This window comes from Canis aureus, chromosome 8 (assembly GCF_053574225.1).
Source record: "Canis aureus isolate CA01 chromosome 8, VMU_Caureus_v.1.0, whole genome shotgun sequence".
Lineage (NCBI taxonomy): Eukaryota > Metazoa > Chordata > Mammalia > Carnivora > Canidae > Canis > Canis aureus.
The window spans coordinates 59,882,836-59,903,160 of record NC_135618.1 but is presented as its reverse complement, the minus strand read 5'-3'; the positions used below and the strand labels follow the sequence as shown (position 1 = coordinate 59,903,160).

Genomic DNA, 20,325 nt, shown 5'->3' with positions numbered 1-20,325 from the left:
GTGTGAGAGGGTCGCCCTTTTTCCTTTCCTTCTTTCTTCTCCTCCTCCTCCTTTGCCACCTCCTCCTTTTTTTTCTTGCCAGATGTGTGGGCATACGGGTGGAATGGCATATTCCATATTATTGGAATGGCTTTAATTTGGGCAGTTAACCTGTTTTCTGGCATCTGAGAGGGTCCACCTTTGCTTCTGGGAAGCCACCTCTGCCATCAATGTCAGTGCTGAGGCCTCTCCTCAGAGCTCTGGGGCATCACACCCCAGGGAACATACCACGCCCATTGCTAGCCAGAAGGCAGCACAGCCAGCTTTGTGGGTTTGCATTTAAATCAGAATCTGGCCACTGACTCCAGCCTCCTGAGGAAGTCCTTTCACATTTCTGTGCCTCAGTTTTCTTATCTGAGTAATGGGAATAATTGTCCCTGTCTCAACGGGTCCTTGTAGGGGTTCAAAACACAATGCATACAGAGTGCTCAGCACCATGCTGGGCATGGACTAAACGCCCAGGAATGCAGGCTATTATCAAGATCAGTTTGCATCATGTTCTCCTAAAATTCAGCCTCCTTTGAGTATTTCAGTGTCCTTTTGAGTGTCCTAAAAATGTTTCATTATATTTAAATATAAAATTAGAATTAAGAGAAGCTCAATTAACTTGGAGACTCTTTAGACAAATATGCTATAAATTCCTTATAATGTTCAAGAGTGGATATGCTGCAAAAGGCCCCCCACAGGGTACAAAACAAGCTCATTCTTTATGAAATGCTACAAATTTGACCATTACTCAGTAGGCGTGTAACAGCAGATATACTTACAGTGCCAAAAAGATGAGGGGAGAAAAGAATGGTACACTTGGATGGATACAAAAATTCTCAAAAGGAACTTGCCTTTTAGGTGAAACGGTCATGAAACAGATGGAGAGCTGTTTGCAACCTGCCAAGCAGGGAGGGAGGGTGACTCCTGCCTGGCCCGAGAGGAGGCTACTGTCAGCTCTCTCCTGGCTAAAAGAGCCTAGAAGGTCAAGCAAGGGGCTAGAGACAGCTGGAGCCCACAGGGGGCTCATCCTCCACACAGGCCGAGCCTAAAGCCAGGCTTTTGGACCCCAGGCCAGCAGCCCCTTGACCCAGTCTTGGAGCTCCATCTTTTTTCCAGATCGTCCCTCTCTCTCCAGGCCACTCTGTGACCCACCTGCCCATACCCCACCAACCCAGTTACAAGTGGTGGTTTTCTGTTTATTGCTCAAAACCAAAAATCCAGAAGCGAAGGTGGGGAGGTTGTGGATTGGGAGATGGCATGAAGCGAGGTAGGGGCCTTTCCCCCGCTTTTCCCCCCTCATCCCTCTTCCTCTGACCCTCCAGAGCCCAGGGGTGAGGCCCAGGGCCAGAGCATCTGGGAAGAGCCTTCAAGGCCAAGGGAACAGCAGAGCTCTCAGGCAGTCCCTGGGTGGGTGGGGGTGCCTTGAGCCAGAAGGAGCCCCTGGAGTTGCAGGGGGGCTGGGTTCCCCTCCCAGGGTCCAAAAGCCAGTGGGGCCAGAGGGGAAAGGCAGGCCCCTTTGTTTGGCAACTGAGAAGAGGAGGCTTGGGCGGCAGGATGCTGGTTTATTTACTGTAGGGTCCCCAGGAGACTATTTACACAGCAGGGAGGAAAGGAGCCAGAGACAAGGTTCTGTTCTCCTCCCTGTCCAGAATGGGGAGGGGAGGGGCGTCCTGGGTCCTGCAGCCTTAGTCTTGGGGTTCAGATGGAAACTTCATACTCCCGTGTATCCTGGAGACAGAGAGAGATAGGATCAATTGCTGGAGAAGGATGGGGATGGAGGAGGGAGCAAAAGAGGAGGAGGCATCCACAAGGGAGAGGAAAGACCTTGGCTTTTTAAAATAACGTTGATCATGAGACTTGGGAGCCATGGGGTAGGAATGGGGCTGAATCTGGCCAATGGACGTTTGGTTCATCTTATAGTATCTTAGAATCCCACACAAATCTGCGTTGTCTTAAACAACTGGAAGATCTGGCAATTGGGCCTCAGTTTCCACTATGGGCTAGATGGGCCATAAGTTCACCACTGTCCCCACCTGATGGTTCACACCTGACTTGTTGTGTTCCCTGGCATGCCTTTGTAGGTAGCTGAGTTTGAAATGCCCCAAGATGGGTATTACAGAGACTTTGAAACCTATGGAGTCCCAGGCAGCTGAGAGACGTGGCACCCCATGGGGAGGGGAAGGGCTCACCCCGGCTTCATACAGTGGATTGCTGAAATCTGACTCCACGGTGATGGGGCTGTAGGAATGGGAGCCCGAGAAGCCGAAGAGGGATTTTCCCTGTAGTCTGGGAGAGGAAAGAGATAGAGGGGCTTATCGAGAGGTGAGCCCCCTACCCCCCCCTCACCCGGGCTTCTGTGCCAGGCAGGCAGGATGTCTGCCCTGGCTAGCAGCTTCCTGAGCAGGGTACTTACTTGGTGTAGTATATGTAAACGCCACTGCCGAGGACAATGACCAAGCCTAGGGGCAGCAGGATGGCCAAGGCGAGGTTCCCACCCTCCAGCTGCCGCGACGGGTCTGTGGTCTGGGTCACTGGGGAGAGGAAATACCAGTGAGCTGGGGCTGGGCCCAGCCCACTGGCCTCTCCCAGCCTCCTGCCCTGGGCCTTGAACCCTGGGCTTCACCCCTCCGGCGCCTGGCCTCCTGCCCCCGGCCTCGGCCTTGCCCTCCCGACTCGGCCAGGCCTGGGTCTCCACCTGTGCCCTCACTGACCTTCCAGTTTTCGGTTGTCCAGGAGCTCCTCATAGGCCACTGCAGGGAGAGGAGGGGGAGGGGACGGGGTCTGAGCCAGGGAGGGAAGGAGGATGGGTAGAGGCCGGGAGCCCAGGGGGGCTGGGCTGGACAGCCTGGTTCTCTCTGCCCTCTGCTCAACCTAAACTTTATCCTTCCCTTGGTGGGGGTGAGGGAGGAGTAGCAGGGCAGGGCCATCTTCCTCCTTCTCTCCTTCTCCAGACCCCTAAAATGCAGGGTTCTTGGGTAGTCTAAACTAATTGAGTCTGTAGAATTAGTGGAAAATGGGGAAACTGAGACCTATTCAGAGGGCAAGAGACTTCAAAGCCCCCTCTGCTACATCCCTGAGGATAATTCCATGACCTTGAAATCCCCCAGGACCACTGGATGTAGCTGTGAGGATCCGAGCCCACCACAGGTGAATGGGAAGCTCAGCATACTGTTGGTCTCAAATTTGCTACCTGACTTTCCCAGCCCCGTCACTCCCCAAACACTGCTGTGCCCCCTCCTGCCCTGTCTCCCCAGGCACCTTTGCAGAGTGGGGGCTGGCTGGTCCACTGCGAGGGGTGGCCGGGCACACAGGTGATGGTGACCTCGCCGATGAGCTCAAAGCCCTCATAGCAGAAGAAGCGCAGAGACTCGCCCGCTTGGTAGTGATGCTTATACAACGTCTGATAGCCGTTCTCTGGCACCCCTGGGTTCAGGCACGGCTCATACTTCACTGCAAGGCATGTGTTAGTCACATGGCAGCTCACTGCTGAGCAGGCCATCCAGCCACCCTTCCCAGGGTGTCCCCAGACTCACAGGCACACTTGGGGACCCGGTCGCTCCACTTGGGTGTGCCTGTGTCCCGGCTGTAGCAGGTGAGAACAGCGGCCCCCTCCAGGCTGTACCCAGGCAGACAGCGGTACTGGACGTGCGAGCCAACAGGGAAGCCAGCGTCTGAGGTGGTTCGGTGCCCATTGGTGATCTCCCCAGGATCGGCACAAGTCATGACTGTTGGCAGGAGGGCAAGTTCAGGGGAACCTCAGGCCTTAAACAATCTCCCAGGAGCTTAGGGCTGGGAGATGCCTGAGCCATGGGCCATCTTCCCACTAAGCAAACCCCCATGTCCCACTATTTCCTCCAAATGAAGAGATCAAGAAGTTTGAAAAATGTAAAATTCAGTGCATTTTAGATTTCAGGTTCCTTCCAGAGAAGAGTGGTGGGGACAACCCAGGCCCCCATCCTAGGGTGAAATGTGAAATATTTGGCCACTGTACCAGAGCATATCAGCTACATCCCAGCACTGCCAGCCTTCCAGGGTGGATCTTAGGCCAGACAGCAGCTTGCGCTCTTCAGAAGGGCCCAGCCCTCCTGCTCCGCTCATTCCCGTCATTCCCAACACATTCCACTCACTGGCATAGCCTGCCCTGCAGGTGCTGCTTTACGTAGCCATTTCTTGAACATGGATCTGTGGGAGGCACCCTGCTAAATGTTTTACAAACACAGTATCCTATACTCTGATGATCCTGAGAAGTCAATGTGACTCATTGTCCAGGGGCTAAGGGTGGTCAAATAACGTGGTCCCTCAGCCAGATCCCAGCCCTACAGCACGGGCCTGAGATTCAGAGACCTGGCTCTCAGCTCAGCTTTCAGGCTCAGTGTGCTGCCCTGGCTAGGCCCTATCCCCTCTGGGCCCTGCCTCCATCCCTGCCTGTCCCTGTCCTGTCTGGGTTTCAGACTAAACATCCTGTGACTCCTCCCAGAGGTGGGGAGCTTTGTAAACCAGAAAGTTTTCCTTGTGTCCAGTCCAAACCTGCCTTCCTGAACTTAACCTCATCAGTTCCACCATTGCCCCCCAGGGCGAGGGAGAAGACCTATAATCCCATATCCTTGTGGCAGGCTTCCCAAAAGTTGGAGAAAATGACAAGATGACACCCCTTTCTGCTATTCTAAGAGATAAACACTCCCAGCTCCCTTCAAATATCACCTCTTCTGTGAAATCTCCTGTCCCCTCCCCAGAACAATGAACACCCTTCCTTCTCCCAGCCCTTCTTCATATTTATAGCAGCTGCTAAACTGTTCACAGGCACTGTGTGAAAACTCTTCACAGCCCTTATTCCTATTTCACCGATGAGGCAGACAAGACTCAGAGATGTTAAGTACTTTGCCCCAAATCACCCCGCAGGTACTACTCTGTAATATATCCTGAATTATTTAAGTGTCTGTCCGTTTCTGGACCCCAGCCCCTCTGCATAACCCCAAGCCAGCATGGGGCTTCGACAACTCCATTAAAATAAACCAAGTTCCGGCAGCCCGGGTGGCTCAGCGATTTAGCGCCGCCTTCAGCCCAGGGCCTGATCCTGGAGACCTGGGATCGAGTCCCACGTCAGGCTCCTGCATGGAGCCTGCTTCTCTCTCTGCCCCTCTCTCTCTCTGTGTCTCTGATGAATAAATAAAATCTTATAAAATAAAATAAAATAAAATAAAATAAAATAAAATAAAATAAAATAAAATAAAATAAAATAAAATAAAATATAAACCAAGTTCTCTGACCAGCCAAGGCCCCAGCAAAGCGACTCTCCGTAACGTTAAGGGTAGGAGACCGAGGGACAGGATCCTGGCCCAGAAGCGGGAGAGGGGAGCCGAGTTGACTGGGCGGGACCCAGGGAGGGGCGGGACTCTGACGCGACGGAGGCGGGGCCAGGAAGAGGCGGGGGCGGGGCCACCAGAAGGTAAGGTGGGACCCAGAGGACCTGGGCCGGAGCCCAGAACAGCGCTCCAGAGAGGTCCGGAGGGGACCGTTTCGGGACACCGGGGATCAGAGGAGAGGACGCCAAAGGGTACGAGGCCTGAGTGAGATCCAGGCAAATGCAGAGCGAAGGGATGAAATTCGGCCGGGACCCCCAGGGGTAGGAGCAAAGAGACAGAAGCTGGACGGAGGGGATGGGAGGGGCCCAAGTGGAGCGGCGGACCCCCGACGGGCAGGGGCGGGGCCATGAGAGACCTGGGCGGGCCCCGGGCTCACTCTTTTGGCAGGCGGGCGGCGCCGCGCTCCAGGACAGGTCCCACTGGCAGGTGAGAATGTCGGAGCCCAGCAGCTCGTAGCCAGGTTCGCACTGGTAAGTAAGCACCGTGCCCCGGATCAGGTCCCCGTGGGAAGCGGTCCTCCAGCCCCACTCTGGAGGTGGCAGCTCAGGGCACGTGTCATTCCTCGGCACCTCTGCAGGGGAGAGACCGCGAGTTCGGAGACTGCCCTGCAACGGACTCAGGGCGCCCTTCCAGCCTTAGGGGGCCGCGCTTCTCCCGGGATCTCCGGCCTGCCGGACCCCCGGCCATTTCTGGACCCTAGACCTCCGTACCTTTGAAATGCAACACAAAACCCTGCCCCAGGCCCGGGTTTGGCGGCCCTGGCGGTGCCTGGAACTGCAGCGTGAGGTCGGGCCCGGAAGAGAGGAGGCGGCGGCGCGGCTGAGGTCCCCGTAGCTGGGCCAGGACTCGGGCGCTGGGACCGTCCCCGTCGAACAGTGTCAGCATGTCCCCTTCGCGCACGTTCAGGCTGCAGGGAGTGGAACCAGATATGCGGGCTGGGTTACAAGATCTGCCCTCCTATGCAGTTCTGCCCAGGCCCTAACTCTGTTCATTAGTAACCCTACCTACTCTCCAGCCCTGCCCACATTTCCCCATCCCAGGTCCGGCTGCCCTTCGACCAATTATGGGCTTCTCTGTGTAGCCACTCCAGGTTCCACTTGTTCTGTGGCTCTTCCCAGTTCCCACTTCCCAATTCTTAGTCCAACTCCTTAGGAGCCCCTCACACTCTCTCGTCCCTCCTTCAATACCAGAGGATGCACAGTCTAGCTCAAGTCCAGCTCTGACCAATCAGAGGCCATGCTCTTTTACCACCAGCCCAACTCCAAGCCCCTGAGTGTCCTCCTACTTAGTCCGCTAGGTCACATGACCACCTCATACCAAATCTCACTGGCTTCTCCCCACATCCACCACCACCTTGCACGCTGGTGACTAGGCCCTAGTCTGGGCTAGCACTCCTGGAAACCATTCCAGGGGCAGCCTCAGAAACAGCCAAAGAGTGAGAGACACTGGGCCAGATGCCCCTTTGCACTATAGCCCCTGCAGAAGGGTCCATTACCCATGTCCCTGTCTAGTCACATGGCCAATAAGTGATTTGTAGCTAGGTCTACCAGACCACCCACACCCCCATCCTGAATAGTTAGTTGCCTCTTTCATCAGATCATATATTCACCAAATCCTGTGTAGCCAGCCAGGCTCACAGTGTCCGGTCAGGTGTTGTTATACCACACTTCACTGAGCCTGAACCCATTGCATCCCCGGTAGCACCAGAACTTACATCTCTACTTGGAGCAAGATGCGCTTCTCTTCCTGGACGTGCAGGCCCCACACACAGTCCTGGCCTGGGCTATAGCTCTGGGGCCAGTCAGGAGAGAGGACTACACCAGCCGCCTCTGACAGCTCCCCTCCACACATGGCTGGGGTAGAGGGGGGAGCAGATTCAGAACTCAGTCTTCATTTTACCAAGGGCCTCACCACTTCCAGTCGTGTGCACTGGACCACCTCAGAGGCTCCCTATTATCTCTTACCCACCTGTTTCTTGCCGTAGCTAGTCCCATTGTGTCCAATCCCCTGCCCTGCTGTCACCTAACCCCGCCCACTCTCCAGCTTGTGCATTACCCCCATCCCATGATTTAGCTCCAGTTAGAGCTCTTCAAGATGTTTGGGTCATGACCCCTAAATTCTGTAACAAATCCACCAATTATTCAGCTATGAAAACTATATCTGAAAGGGACAAAAATTTACCCAAGGCCTGGATTTATAGGACTTGAATATGCAAGTCTCCTTTCTGAATGGCCTTCCTAAGAGCCCCAGCTCAGGGGTAGTCTGCAGACAGAGGGACCTCCTGGGAATGTGAAGGGCTCACCCTTACAGGCTGGCTCTGTGTCATTCCAGTGGGGTTCTGTGGGATCCACACATTCGATGGCATTTGGGGGGCCAGGGGGCTCCAGGGCATATCCTGGGAGGCACGAGAAGGTGGCCAGTGCCCCTGGGCGGTACTCAGGGTCTGTGGTGGTGACATTGCCATGTGCCAGGAAGGGAGCAAAGCAGCGATCTTCTTCAAAGGCTAGAGGAGGAGTGAGTCACAGAAAAAAAGCATCAGGACAGGCCTCAGGGGATCTGGGGACATGGGCTGAATTCAAGTGTCGTTTGGCCACTCATGTGGGCTGTTTAAAGTGGGATGACTTTGGGCTTAGCTTTCATTCTCCAGTCTCCCCCAAACTCTAACACTTCTCACATATTGATGTTACCTTCTTGGACTCTGGAGGGAAACCCCTAGGCTAGTCAAATCCCAGCCCCCATTCTACAGATGAGGAAACTGAGTTCCACAGACAGAAAGTAACTTGCCCAACGTCACACAGTAGGGCAGGGGCAGAATCAGGTCTCAAACCCAGATTGCTCAATTCCCAGCAAGAGACATTTGGTTTTGGAAACCAAGCAGGAGCGAGGGGAAAGGGTGCCTTTGGAAAACTGGCTCATGCAGGTGACATGGCAGTTCTCTCCTCAAAAATAACAGATGGGCAATAAAAAATCTTAGAGAGGAGTGCGGGGGTGTGGGGCAGAGGGAGAGGAAGAGAGGGAAAATCTGAAGCAGATTCCCTGATGAGCACAGAGCCCGCTGAGGGGCTCAATCTCACAACCCTGAGATCATGACCTGAGCCGAAACCAAGATTGGCCAGTTAACCAATCGAGCCACCCAGGCGCCCCATAAATAAATCTAAAAGGGAAAAAAAGGGGCAGCCCACGTGGCTCAGCGGTTTAGCGCTGTCTTTGGCCCAGGGCCTGATCCTGGAGACCCGGGATCGAGTCCCACATTGGGCTCCCTGCATGGAGCCTGCTTCTCCCTCTGCCTGTGTCTCTGCCTCTCTCTCTCTCTCTGTGTCTCTCATGAATAAATACAAATTTTAAAAAAAAGGAAAAAAAATAAGATTCTGATCACCCTTGATTATCCATGCTGTGGCTAGAATCCAAAAGTGCAGCGAATGCAGAAGCTACTCAATTTTGACTTTGGACTAACTCAGCAAAAATGAACATTTGGAGAGCATTTTAGTTTTTGCCCACATGATCATATCTGAGCTGCAAAACTATCTGTGGAGAGGAATCTGGAGCTCATGGAGCAGCCATGGCCCACAAGTAGGGAGGCAGACCTCAAACCTGGGAATTCTCCACATTTTCAAATCTAACAGACAATTTATTTTTCAGATCTGCTGTTTTAGTTCACAGTTCCTTAACTTGATGAGTTAAGTTAATGATTTCATGCCCAAATCCCATGCATCCATCAGGGCCCAGCACCAAATCCATTTCTCCCTTGATTCACACCAGAAACCAGCCCCTCCCATCTCTGAGCATTTCACTTTCTTTGTTTCTCTCCTGCAACTGCTTGCACAAATCCTCTGCTCCAGTCACGTTGAAATTCTGTTTCCCAAACATATCAGGCCTTTCTCTACCTCTTTACTGTTGCTCACACTGTTCCATTTACCTGAGATGCTCATCCCTAATCTCCCTCTTTTCAAATTCTCTCTATTCTAGGGGCATCTGAGTGGCTCAGTTGGTTAAGGGTCCGACTCTCGATTTCTGCGCAGGTGATGGTCTCAGGGTTTTGAGATCAAGGCCCATGTCAGACTCTGTACTGGGTATAGAGTCTGCTTGGGATTCTCTCCCTCCTGCTACCCCTCTGCCCATCCCTCTCTCTTTCTCTCTCTAAAAAAATAAATAAAATAAAATAAAATAAAATAAAATAAAATAAAATAAAATAAAATAAAATAAAATCTCTCTGTCCAGCTCAAATGCTCCCATGATCACGGTCTTCCTTGTTTCTACTTGTCCAGCATCTAGTCTCCTGTCTTCTGTTCACAGCACTCCTACTTTCATTTTGGGACCCATGCTTCACCCCTCAGTCTATGAGGTCCAGTTGGGCCCAACTATGGATGCTCATGTGATGTGACCCTGCCAGTCATAACACCACCTGCTCCTGGTTTCAGTGATTGGCCCAGGTGTAGACACATGGCCTAAGCCAGGGAAATGAGAGTGCTTCCTGGCATTTTTGCTGAAGCTCTTAGGAAAGTGGTACGTTTTCTCTTTCTGATGGACTTACTACGTTGGTGGTACTTCAGTCTAGATACACACCACAGACTGAGAGCCTGACTGACAATGAAGCCAACTCATAGAGGAAAGCACTGAGACATTAAGATGCCTGGTCTCTTGGCTGCGTACCTGGATCTAGCCACACGTGACTCTTAAGCAGGAGAAGCCACCTCAGGAATTATAAGGCATCCATAGGAGCGGATTCTTACAGTTTTGCAGTGGGGAGAAAGTTATGTTCCAGAAATCCAAACACAGAGATGAGCAGGGACAGAATATGTACTTGTGACCATACTGGGCCATCAGCAAGAGGGGAAAGTGCAGGAGTTGGGGTCCCGAAGGGGAGAACACTTACCTTCAAATCTAAGGCTTAGCAGCAGAGGATTAGCAGGTGTCTCTGAAAGCAGCTCCACATAGAGGGACTGGGCATCACTGATGAGACCCCGTTCTGGGACATCATCCATGTCTGAGTCATAGATGACTGGGGAGAGGGGACTGCCACCCGAGCGCACCATCAGCCTGGGATGGAGAGAAGGGTGACTAGGAGCTCAGTTTCCCCTCAGAAGCTGCTTTACCTCCTGCGCTCACAGCTATTATTTTCATTATTTTCAAGCATTGACTATATGCCATGTACTCTAAGCCTTCACATGTTTTTATCTCATTTGCTTTTCACAAGAGCCCTTGAGTCAGTATGATTTATTATCCCTGATTTTATAGTTGAGGAAATTAAGGCCCAGAAAGAGTAGCCTGCCCAACGTCACAGAGCAACCAGTGGCAGAGCCAAGGTGGCAGTTTGTTGGGTAAGAGTGGTACCGGTGAAGATGATGATAACAAACACATTTACAGGGCTCATTGTGTGCCAGGCACCCTTCTAAGCACTTCACATATCTTAACACATTTATCCTCACAGAAGCCTTCAGAAGGAGGTCCTATTATTTCCATTCTACTAAAGAGGAAGCTGAGGCGCAGACATGTTCAGTGATTTGTCTAAGTTGGCACAGCTATACCACCTAGGAAAGGGAAAGGACTAATCTGTGTTTGACACAAATTTTAATTGGGACCCACCCCAGATCTTTCTGAATCCCCACTGCAGCTTTCCTATTTCCCAGAGGTGGGGACCTCTGACCCCAGGCCTAGATCCTCACCGGTCATTGTCCTCATCCAGTGAGACCCTCTCAAAGTGCAGGTGAAGCCGGCGTCCCTCAGCTGCTTCAATGACCCAACGGCAGGTAAGGTTGGGCCCAGCTGCTCCCCCAGGCTCAGGGGACACGATGCGGCCCAATGTAGCATTGTGGATGGTGCCACCACAGGATGCTGTGGACAGAGAGGGGACATGTTAAGGTGACTTGTCCTGTCTTCAGAGCTGTTACATCCAACACCTTTTGTTGGGACCTGGCCTCAGAGTGGTCTCTGCCTTGTAGGCTCCCCTTAGAGGATAGGACCTTATCTATGGCCACCACCCAGGTAGGGAAGCAGCCCTAGAATAGAAAAACCCCAGAAAGGACACCCCCATTCTGCTAATATGAATACTCCCCAGATGTGGACACTACAGCATGGGGAGTTATGAGGGATCCCCAAAATTGAAAATTTTCCCTCAAACAGAAAATCTTCCAAGATGGAATCCCCAGGATGAAGATTCACCAAGATAGAGTTGGTCTAGATTTGGACCTCAAGAATGGTTTCCTCAAGGATGAGGAGTCTCCGAAAGAAGAGACCTCCAGGATGAGACTCCCCTGATGGAAAACCTGTAGGTAGGACATCCCCATATAGAGATGCCTCCCACCAAGGCATGGGGATTCTCCAAGGGCAGAGACCTTTAGTGTAAAGAGCTCCAGGTGGAGACATCAGGATAGGGACTCTTTTGGGCAGAACCCCTTTGAAGATGGGTGTTTCCTAAAGATGGAGATCCCCAATATAGTACCCTCCCAATGGGGCTCCCAGGACAGAAGCCCCACCTATCGTGCAGGAGACTCACCCATGCAGCTGGGGGGTTCACCGCTCCAGGCTGGTCGGGTGCCATTGAGGCAGGTAAGGGTCTCCTCCCCCTGCAGCTGGTAGCCCGAATCACAGTGGAAGGTGGCAGTGCCCCCAGGGTGCAGGTCTGTCACGCTCACGTCCCCATGGGCAGGCCGGGGAGGGAAGCCGCAGCTCAGGAGGTAGGCTGGATCGGGTAGAGCAGGGAGGAGGAGGATTTGTCTTCCCACACCAACCTCTCTCACCAATCCCTTAGCACTTCCTTTCCTCTTCCCAGGTCCCCCTTGGTGGCACAGACTGGTCCATACTGGACCACATGGGCACTTTGTCTCACAAAGAGGTCATTTCAATATCCCTTTCTTCCCTAATCTTTGTTTTTGTTTTTTTTTTTAATTTAAAGATTTCATTTATTTGAGAGAGTGAGAGAGAGAGAGAGAGAAAGAGAGCAGGAGCACACAAGTAGGGGGCAGGGGCAGAGGGAGAGGAAGAAGCAGACTGCCCGCTGGGCCGGGAGCTGAACGAGGGACTGGATCCCAGGATCCTGATCCTGACTGGATCAGGTCAGGGATCATGACCTGAGCTGAAGGCAGGTGCTTAACTGGCTGAGCCACCCAGGTGCCTTCCCCTAATCTTTGTAATCTACCCACTTTGGCCTCCATTTTATAGATGAAGTATCTGAGACTCAAAGAAATTCTGACTTTAGCACTCATTTGCTGTGTGACCTCAGGCAAGTCAGTTGACCACTGTGAACCCATCCAGCTCTAAGAATAACAAATAGTATTTGCAGAGCTTGCTCAGCTTCTAAAATGAGTTCATGCAGTGCTTCTGAGGTAGCCAGAGTAAGGCTATGATCCATTTTCCAGATCTAGCAATTGGTGCCTCCCAGTGTTTTCTCCCTTACACACACACACACACACACACACACACACACACTTCTCCTTTGGTGCCTGGTGGGAGTACACCCTCAGCTTTCACCCAGAGGAGCCATATGAAACTCCTTTAGGAACTGTGACCATCTTGTCATTGTAGACCTTAATCGTCAGTGCCCCCTAAATGAATCCCCAGGGAAGGTGAAGAGCTTGGAAAGGCTTTGCTTTCCTCAAGGAACTGGTTTCTCTTCTCCTTTCTTGCAGTAAGAACTTTGTGATCTCTTTTTTTGTGCTGGCTGCTAAGAAGCTCGGAACCAAATTAAGGCTTGTCCCTAGCAACGATGGCTTGGCCATCTACATTCTATTTCTTTCATCTTTAATAATAAGCACTACCTGGTACTGATTTTCTTTTTGTTTAATTTTGCTGCATTCTTTTTTTGAAAGCCTCCTGAAATTCTTGTGGAATGACAAGAGATTAAATAAATAAATAGAAAGTAACTTAGGGGACTCCTGGCTTAATAGGAAGAACATGGGACTCTTGATCTCAGGGTCATGTGTTCGAGCCCCATATTCGGTGTATAGATTACTTAAATAAGTAGAGAAGGAAGGAAGGAAGGAAGGAAGGAAGGAAGGAAGGAAGGAAGGAAAGAAAGAAAGAAAGAAAGAAAGAAAGAAAGAAAGAAAGAAAGAGAGAAAGAGAAAAAGAAAGAAAAAGAAAACGAAAGAAAGAAAGAAAGAAGAAAGAAAGAAAAAGAAAGGAAGAAAGGAAGAAAGAAAAAAAGAAGAAAGAAAGAAAGAAAGAGAAAGAAAGAAAGAAAGAAAGAAAGAAAGAAGAAAGAAAGAAAGAAAGAAAGAAAGAAAGAAAGAAAGAAAGAAAGAAAGAAAGAAAGAAGAAAGAAAGAAAGAACACAGAAGAAAGGGAGGAGACTTGGTGGTAGATAATGGACTCTAAATTTGGTGCTGACACAGTTCTGAGTGTCTGTTTCAGACCGGACAGAGTTCACCAATAAGAGCTTCCTAGAGGAGGTGCACCAAATCTGGGTCTCTGTAGGAGGGGTAGGCTCTGGGCAACCATGCTTGGGAGGTACCAGCTTGCCTAGGCCTTTGCTTTTGCTGACTCTCCAGCCCTGAGTGATTCTGTCAGACCTGAGTGATTCTGTCAGAGACCTGGTCTCCCTATTTTAAAGTTCAGCAAGCATTTCCTTGGCTGGGTGCTGGGCACAGAGGGGTAAAAAAGACCCAAGCCTTGTCTTTTGGGAGTCCTCAGCCTACTGGATAGACCCAAAAACCTTCTAGAACACAGTGGCTTAAATAAATATTAGCCTCTTGATGGCTCTCCAAGACCAACGGAATCAAGTCCAAATGCTTTGGATCAACATTCAAGCCCCTTCCACAGCTGCGTCCAGCCCAACACTTCCTGCTTCAGTCCTTAGCACCTGCAACCCAGTTATCCTACACAATGTAGTATTGTGACTTCATATTTTATCACATCATTTCCCCTACTGGCAAGGCCCTTTCCCCTGCCTCTTTCTCATCTTTCAAGGAGTACCTTAAGTACTACCTCTTCCAGGAAGTCTTCCTGACCCCTCCCTTTCCAATAGTGTCCGTTTCTTTCTTGCCTTTACACATGTGCATGCATACTTATAAGCCTAGCCCAACTGATTGATCAATGCAGCCAAGAGGTGGTATGGAACAGTATAAAAGAACCCTGGATTGGGAGCTGGGTAAAGCTGACTTCCATTTCTAGCTCCATGACTTATTCACTGTAAGAAAGAGAAAGGTGGGAGTACACCCTCAGCTTTGAGCAGGTGATGTCACCTCCAGGACCTGTCACCCTTAAATAGCAGTAGTAATTCCAATCATTGACGACTGACCCTCTAGTTAAAGGAAAGAAACACGCAAAGCACCTCACACATAGGAAGTGTGCAGAAAATCTCAATCACTTGTCCCTCAGTCTCAGGTAATGAATGACTGGGAGTCAGGGCTGAGGATCTGACTTTCGCTCTGCAGTGTCCTTGCCGGGGTGCTTAGCAATCCAGAAAGCCTTTCTTCCTCTCAGAGGCAGAATGGCCAATGACCACTTGCGGGGGTGCCGCAAGAAGAAAATGAAACAATAGCCAGCATAAGGGTTTTATAAATGGGAACATTTGCTGGGCTCAGGGCGAGCTGTGATGGAGCCCTTGGCCTTTCAGAGAAGCTAATGAGGCCGCTCTGGACTAGAGGCCCCAGCGAGGGCAGAGTGGGGAGGGTTTAAACAGGGCTTGGGATCCCAAAGGTGCCCGGAGAAGCCGCAAAGCAGGGAAGCCCGCGGTAGGTAATGAAGGCCAATTTATGCAATAGCTCTGCTTCCCCAAATGTTCCACTTTGTCTAAAGAGTCCTATTTTCAGTGCCCTAGGGAAGTGGCTGTTTAAGGGAGCCAGCAGGGAGCCATTTTGTAAAATTGGAAGTCCAGCCCTCGGCCCTCAGGCTTGACTTTGCTCCCTGCCAATCTGACCTCCCATTATGAGGTCCCCACTTGCACATAGGAGTTCCTGGAGCCCAAGTATAGACCTCAGCAGAAACTGGAAGGAGTGTGAGGAAGGGATACAGGTTGTATGTGTCCTAAATAAGGCCCACAAGGGATCTGGGGTCAGCAGAACCTACAAGGGGCAAGTAAGGCCATGAGGAGATATTGGTCCCAAACACAGCTCCCTATCTGTTTCTGAGGAGCACAGGAAGGGACTTTGGAGATGGCAGCGTGTCTAGAATGGGATAGTGGGCTGGGCCCCTGGCCTCATGCACACATGTGTGCTAGAACATATGCGTGCACTGTGGAAAGGTTCCTGTACACACAGGTGAGTAGGGATGTACACCTGTGTGTGTAGGTTGTCTGTGGGTGGTGCTCCTGAATGCAGTTGTGCATGGATATGATAGAATCCCCTCCTACACCGCCCAAAGTCAGTAGGATCTTTCTAGGTCACAAATCTGAGGCTGTCACTATCTTGCTTAAAACATTCCAAAATGTCTCCACATCCCTCGTGGGATAAAATAGTCTGTACTCCTTACTGAAGCTGATAAGGCCCTTCATGCTCTGAATCCAACCTACTTCCCAGTCTGGTCTCTTATAGTCTCTCCTACCACTTTCTGGGCTCTTCTATAGCAGTGACTTACATTTCTGAGCTCTCACTGCATACCAGACACTATTTTAAGCACTTGACATGTATTCATTAATTTGGTCTTCCTAATACTACCATGAGCTAAGCATCATGATCCCCATTTTTCAGATGGGACAGTGAGGCATGAGAAGGTTAAGTACTCACCCCAGGTCACAAAGCTAGGACAATTCTCTCTTCCATGCTGAATTACTTCAACTCCTTAAGGGGATCATTCTTTTTCATCCATCTGGATGCCTGCCTTCCTCTTTCTCTCCCCCCACCCCTTCTCCTAGTAGTTCGTCTTTTCAGGTCCCAGCTTAGTTACATCGTCCAAGAAGGTGTCCCTTCATCATGGGGATAGAGGTCCTTATCTCACTGAATTATAATCATCCTGGTTACTTGTCCATCTCTTTACCTAGATTCTGAGTTCCTTGAAGATTTACATCTGGCTTGTTCATTCCTCTCCCCAAGGACAACACAGGGCCAATATGAAATGGGTGCTCAATAAACATTTGTCAAGTGAATGGATGAACTGCCACTCGGATGTTTGCACACCCAGACACATGTCTGTGAGTGCATGAAATAGTGTGTATAGATCTTCTCTGAGAGCCCTGCCCTCCAGGATCCTAGCCAGGAGAAAAGCCTCTGACATCTCCCTGGCCTTAGAAGCCTCCCAGGGATATCCCTGGGCCACTGTGTCCCCTGCCCTTCCACCAGCACCCCAGACTCCTCACCCTGATAGTGGATCCTGAAGCCACCGCCCCTTGGGACCCGTGGGCTCTGGAAGTGCAGGAGCAGGCGGTTGGTTGGACTCCGAAGGACCTGTCCTTCTCCCAGCATGGAGGAGTTGGCCAGGAGTCGGGGGGCCAGGCCCGGGGACCCCCAGCCAGCCAGCACCAGGAGTTCTTCCTCCCGAGACAGGTTCAGCGTCTGCACCTAAAGAGCCAAACCCAGATCCCCCAGGACAGGGCAGTCAGGATAGGTGACCCCTAAGTCCCCACCCTTTGCCTTCCTTTCCCCCATATTTGACAGCCCAAAACACCACCCTCACTTTGGCCAAATCATAGAACTCCAGGAGAGTCTTTGAGATCCTTAGAAAACAGACACATTTGAGTCAAAAAACAGCTTCTCTGTTTCCCAGACCAAACCTGCGCACACACCTGGGCCCAGAGGAAAGGGCTTGGGGGCTTCGAAGTCCAGTTACCTGGATTTCAATGCCGTAGCCAGGGTAGACGTGAATGCTGTAGGTGCAGTCCAGGAGCCCCGCGGTGCGGCTGGCTGCACTCCCCAAATCTGGAGACTCAACATGCCCTTCGCCCTCAGAGATGTTGTTATTACACAGAACTAAAGAGACACAAGTGGCTAGAGTTGAGTGGATCCTTGTGTTCTTGCCCTCCCAGCAAGCAATTCTGGGGGCCCTCACCTGTCTTGTCCCCAGCACTCCTCGCCATCTTAAGCTGCTGCTCCCTCACCCATCCGTGCCCACAACTCCCTTCCCCAACTATAATAGAGATAAAACGCGTAGGACGGTGCTGGTATACAGCAAGGGGAGACAAATGCCAGCCTTTATTATTGAGCAGAAGCTCAATACCTCCACCTATACCTATACCTCCCACCTATACCTAGACCCCTTCCTCCATTTGTTTCCAGCCGCCTCTCCCCCTGCATCCCCCATTCTCTCCCACACTCGTGCTCCTGCCCACTATCCCCATCTCCTTTCAAACGCCTTGCCTTACCCGGGCTGGTCACCGTGGTGGTAACAGTTGTCGTGGTGATGATGGTGGTCGTGGTCTCCTCCTCTCCTCCCTCAGGCCCAAGGGGCGGGCCTGGTGAGGCGGGGCCAGGAAGGGGCGGGGCCGTAGTTCCGGGGGGCGGGGTCAGCAGCTCTGGTGCGGTGGGGCCTGCCCCCCTGCCCCCTTTAGGGGTTACGGCCGTAGTCAGAGGCCCCGTCCCTGGCTCAGTGGCCCGTGGCAGGGAGGGCGCTGCAAGAGTCTGGCCGGCTGGAGGGGTGGCTAGTGTGGGGTCTGGATCAGATCCTGGGACAGTGCAAGGAAAGTCAGGGCGCAGAAGGAGCAAATTGGTGGGCCGTGGGTGGGGAGCAGGGCTGAGGGAAACTGGGGGCACCCCCACTGAACCCAAAAGACCTCCCCTACAAGATGCAGGCTCCCCACCTCTCCCTTCCGCACCCGAACTCTGCACCTCCTCCCAAGGCTTCCACAGCCTCACTCCCCCACCCCTCTCCACCTCCCTACCCAGGCCCTTACACTCTGACCGTCTCCTTGAGCCTCTCCATGCTTCCAGGTTCAGATCCGGCTCCCTTTCCTGTGTGTCCCCTTCTCTCTCCTCTTTCTCTCTTTTGCTCTCTCTGGAACTCTTCTCTGCTTAGTATTCTTTCTTATGGCTCTCTGATTTTATGATTCTAAACCTGCTACTCTCTGCACTTCTCCCTCTTTTTGTCTCCCCCCTATTCCTCAGACTCTGGTTCTCTGAGTTTCCATCTGTCTTTCTCTCTGATGGTCTGTTTTTCTGTCTGGCTCTGTCTCTTGATCATTCTGTCTCAGTTGCCCCGGTTCTCTCTGCCGTTTTGACTCACTAACCATCTCTCTCACTGGCTTGAGTCCCCATCTCCCCCAAGTTAATGACCTTTCCTCTGTGTCACTACTGCCACTTTGGGGGCCTCACCCGGCAGGTAGCCCATCTCTGGACCCCTCCTCAGCAGGGCCCCATGGAGCAGCTCGGCCAAAGCCTCAGAGGCTACCGTGGGGGCCTCACTTCCAGGCTCTGGCAGTGCCTCTTCTTCCTTCAGGGGCAGACCTAGGAGATGAAGTGGTGTGAGCCTTTCCACTGCCCCACACTCCTTCCTTCTTCGGAAAGATCTTTCCCAGAGCTCTTCCTCCTTCCTCAGTCAGCTGGGCCTGCAGGAGCTCAGAGGGTCCCAGACTGGGCTGAGAGCCAAGATCGGAGGAGGGGCTCCCAGCTGCCCCTCGCACTTCTACTACACCTTTCTCTCCCCCCCCCAGCCCCTCAACCCCCCCCCCCCAGGCTGCGTGGGCCTTTGGTGAGCATCTTGGCTCTTATGAACCCTGGACAGCGCCAGCAGAGTGGAGAGGGGCCACTGTGCTACCTTCCTTTTCCCCTCAATAGTGCTCTTCCTCCAACCCAGGAGCTCCTCCGAGGGTCTGGCAGCACCTGCCAGCCCTTGCTCCTGCAATGCCCAGCTTTCTCCCTGGGTTTCTATCTCTGCAGTGTGGTTCTCTCTCTCTCTCTCTCTCTCTCTTTTTCTCTCCCTCCCTCCCTCCCTCCTTCCCTCCCTCCTTCTCTGCAGTCTTTGCCTGCTTCCCTGGAGTCTGGCGAGGGGTCAGAGTAGAGGACTGAATATCTGGTCTCTGAGCACTGCCTCTGTTCATCTGTCTTTGTCCATACGTCCAAGAACATTTGCGTGTGCAGTGCCTGGCATCTCTCCCAGCACCTCCATCTCCCACCCAGGTACCCTGCAAGCTTCTGCCGCCTCCGCAGACATCCCCCCCAACTTCCCCAGCCCTTCTTTCTGGATTTAACCCCTGAGACGCTGGTAAAAGCTCCCCTTGTTCATTTCCCCACCTTCTCAGTATTGTGGGTTAGGGCTCTGGGTACAAGCCAGAAAACCCTGGCTTACCCCTTCCCCGTCAGCTGTACCCCATCCCCCGCCCCCCACCCCCCTCCAGAAGCTAGGAAAGCCCAGAATGTTCAGAGAAAGGATGGTAGAAGACCCAGTTGAGGACCTTCCCAGGGCCTACCCCCACACTCCCATGTCCTTACCCTGAATCCAGGGACAGCTCAGCAGAATTAGGAACAGCAGCTGGGGAGGCGGCGGGTGCTGGACCCTAGGAGTCCCCATGGCGACTCACGCCGATTTCTCTCCTCTGCGCCTCTCCTAAATAATCTAGCTGTCACCTTTCCTCCGTCTCCTTTTATCTTTCCCTTTAATTTTTTTTTCCCTGCTAGCAGTTAGCAAGGAAGACCATTTCTCTGCTCCTTGGGATGGAGGGGCAGAATTGGGCTGGGGGTCGCCTGGATTCCACCCCTCCTTGCCCAATCTTCTCTGTCCTCCGCGATCGGGTCTGTGGGAGAGGGGGCGCGGCTCCGGCTGGAGGGGGTGGGACCGAGGAGGCCGAAAGGGCCGGGTCGCCTGGATTACCCACACGCTCGGATGCCTGGGTCTACCGAGCTAGCTGGATCCTAAACTGGGGGAGTGGGGAAAGGCAAGACAGCTTCTGGGGGTCTAGGGTGGGGTCGAGGATCGGGAGAGTTCCTGCTATGGTCTAGCGGGGCTTGGTGGGGAGGGGAGGGGGTTGCGGAACCTGGAGAGCCGAAGCTCGGGCACTGGAGCTGCGGGAGGGAGAAGCTGAGAAAGGTGTCGAGCCCACGTCAGATCCTGGGGACGGGCGAAGGGAGGGGCC

At 52.4% G+C, this 20,325-nt stretch overlaps 1 protein-coding gene across 6 annotated transcripts; it reads right to left on the bottom strand.

Moving 5' to 3' along the window:
- Nucleotides 1-1,209: 1,209 nt before the first annotated feature.
- SEZ6L2 (seizure related 6 homolog like 2) lies at nt 1,210-20,323 on the bottom strand. 6 transcript variants are annotated; one of them, XM_077907257.1, is made up of 18 exons: nt 19,685-20,323; nt 18,530-18,700; nt 17,623-17,922; nt 17,091-17,230; nt 16,621-16,822; nt 11,884-12,069; nt 11,054-11,222; nt 10,264-10,427; nt 7,693-7,893; nt 7,105-7,243; nt 6,101-6,297; nt 5,767-5,961; nt 3,561-3,752; nt 3,286-3,477; nt 2,739-2,777; nt 2,441-2,558; nt 2,217-2,338; nt 1,210-1,755 (listed from the first exon to the last, which is right to left on the bottom strand). In XM_077907257.1, the coding sequence occupies exons 1-17, from the start codon at nt 19,761-19,763 to the stop codon at nt 2,224-2,226; spliced, it is 2,799 nt and encodes a 932-aa protein (XP_077763383.1). In that variant the 5' UTR covers nt 19,764-20,323; the 3' UTR covers nt 1,210-1,755; nt 2,217-2,223. The 6 variants fall into 6 exon arrangements, with proteins under 6 accessions (XP_077763383.1, XP_077763382.1, XP_077763384.1 ...); XM_077907256.1 differs by having other exon boundaries at nt 2,217-2,313; nt 19,685-20,321; XM_077907258.1 differs by having other exon boundaries at nt 2,217-2,313; nt 18,569-18,700; nt 19,685-20,320.
- Between the last annotated feature and the right edge of the window lie 2 nt (nt 20,324-20,325).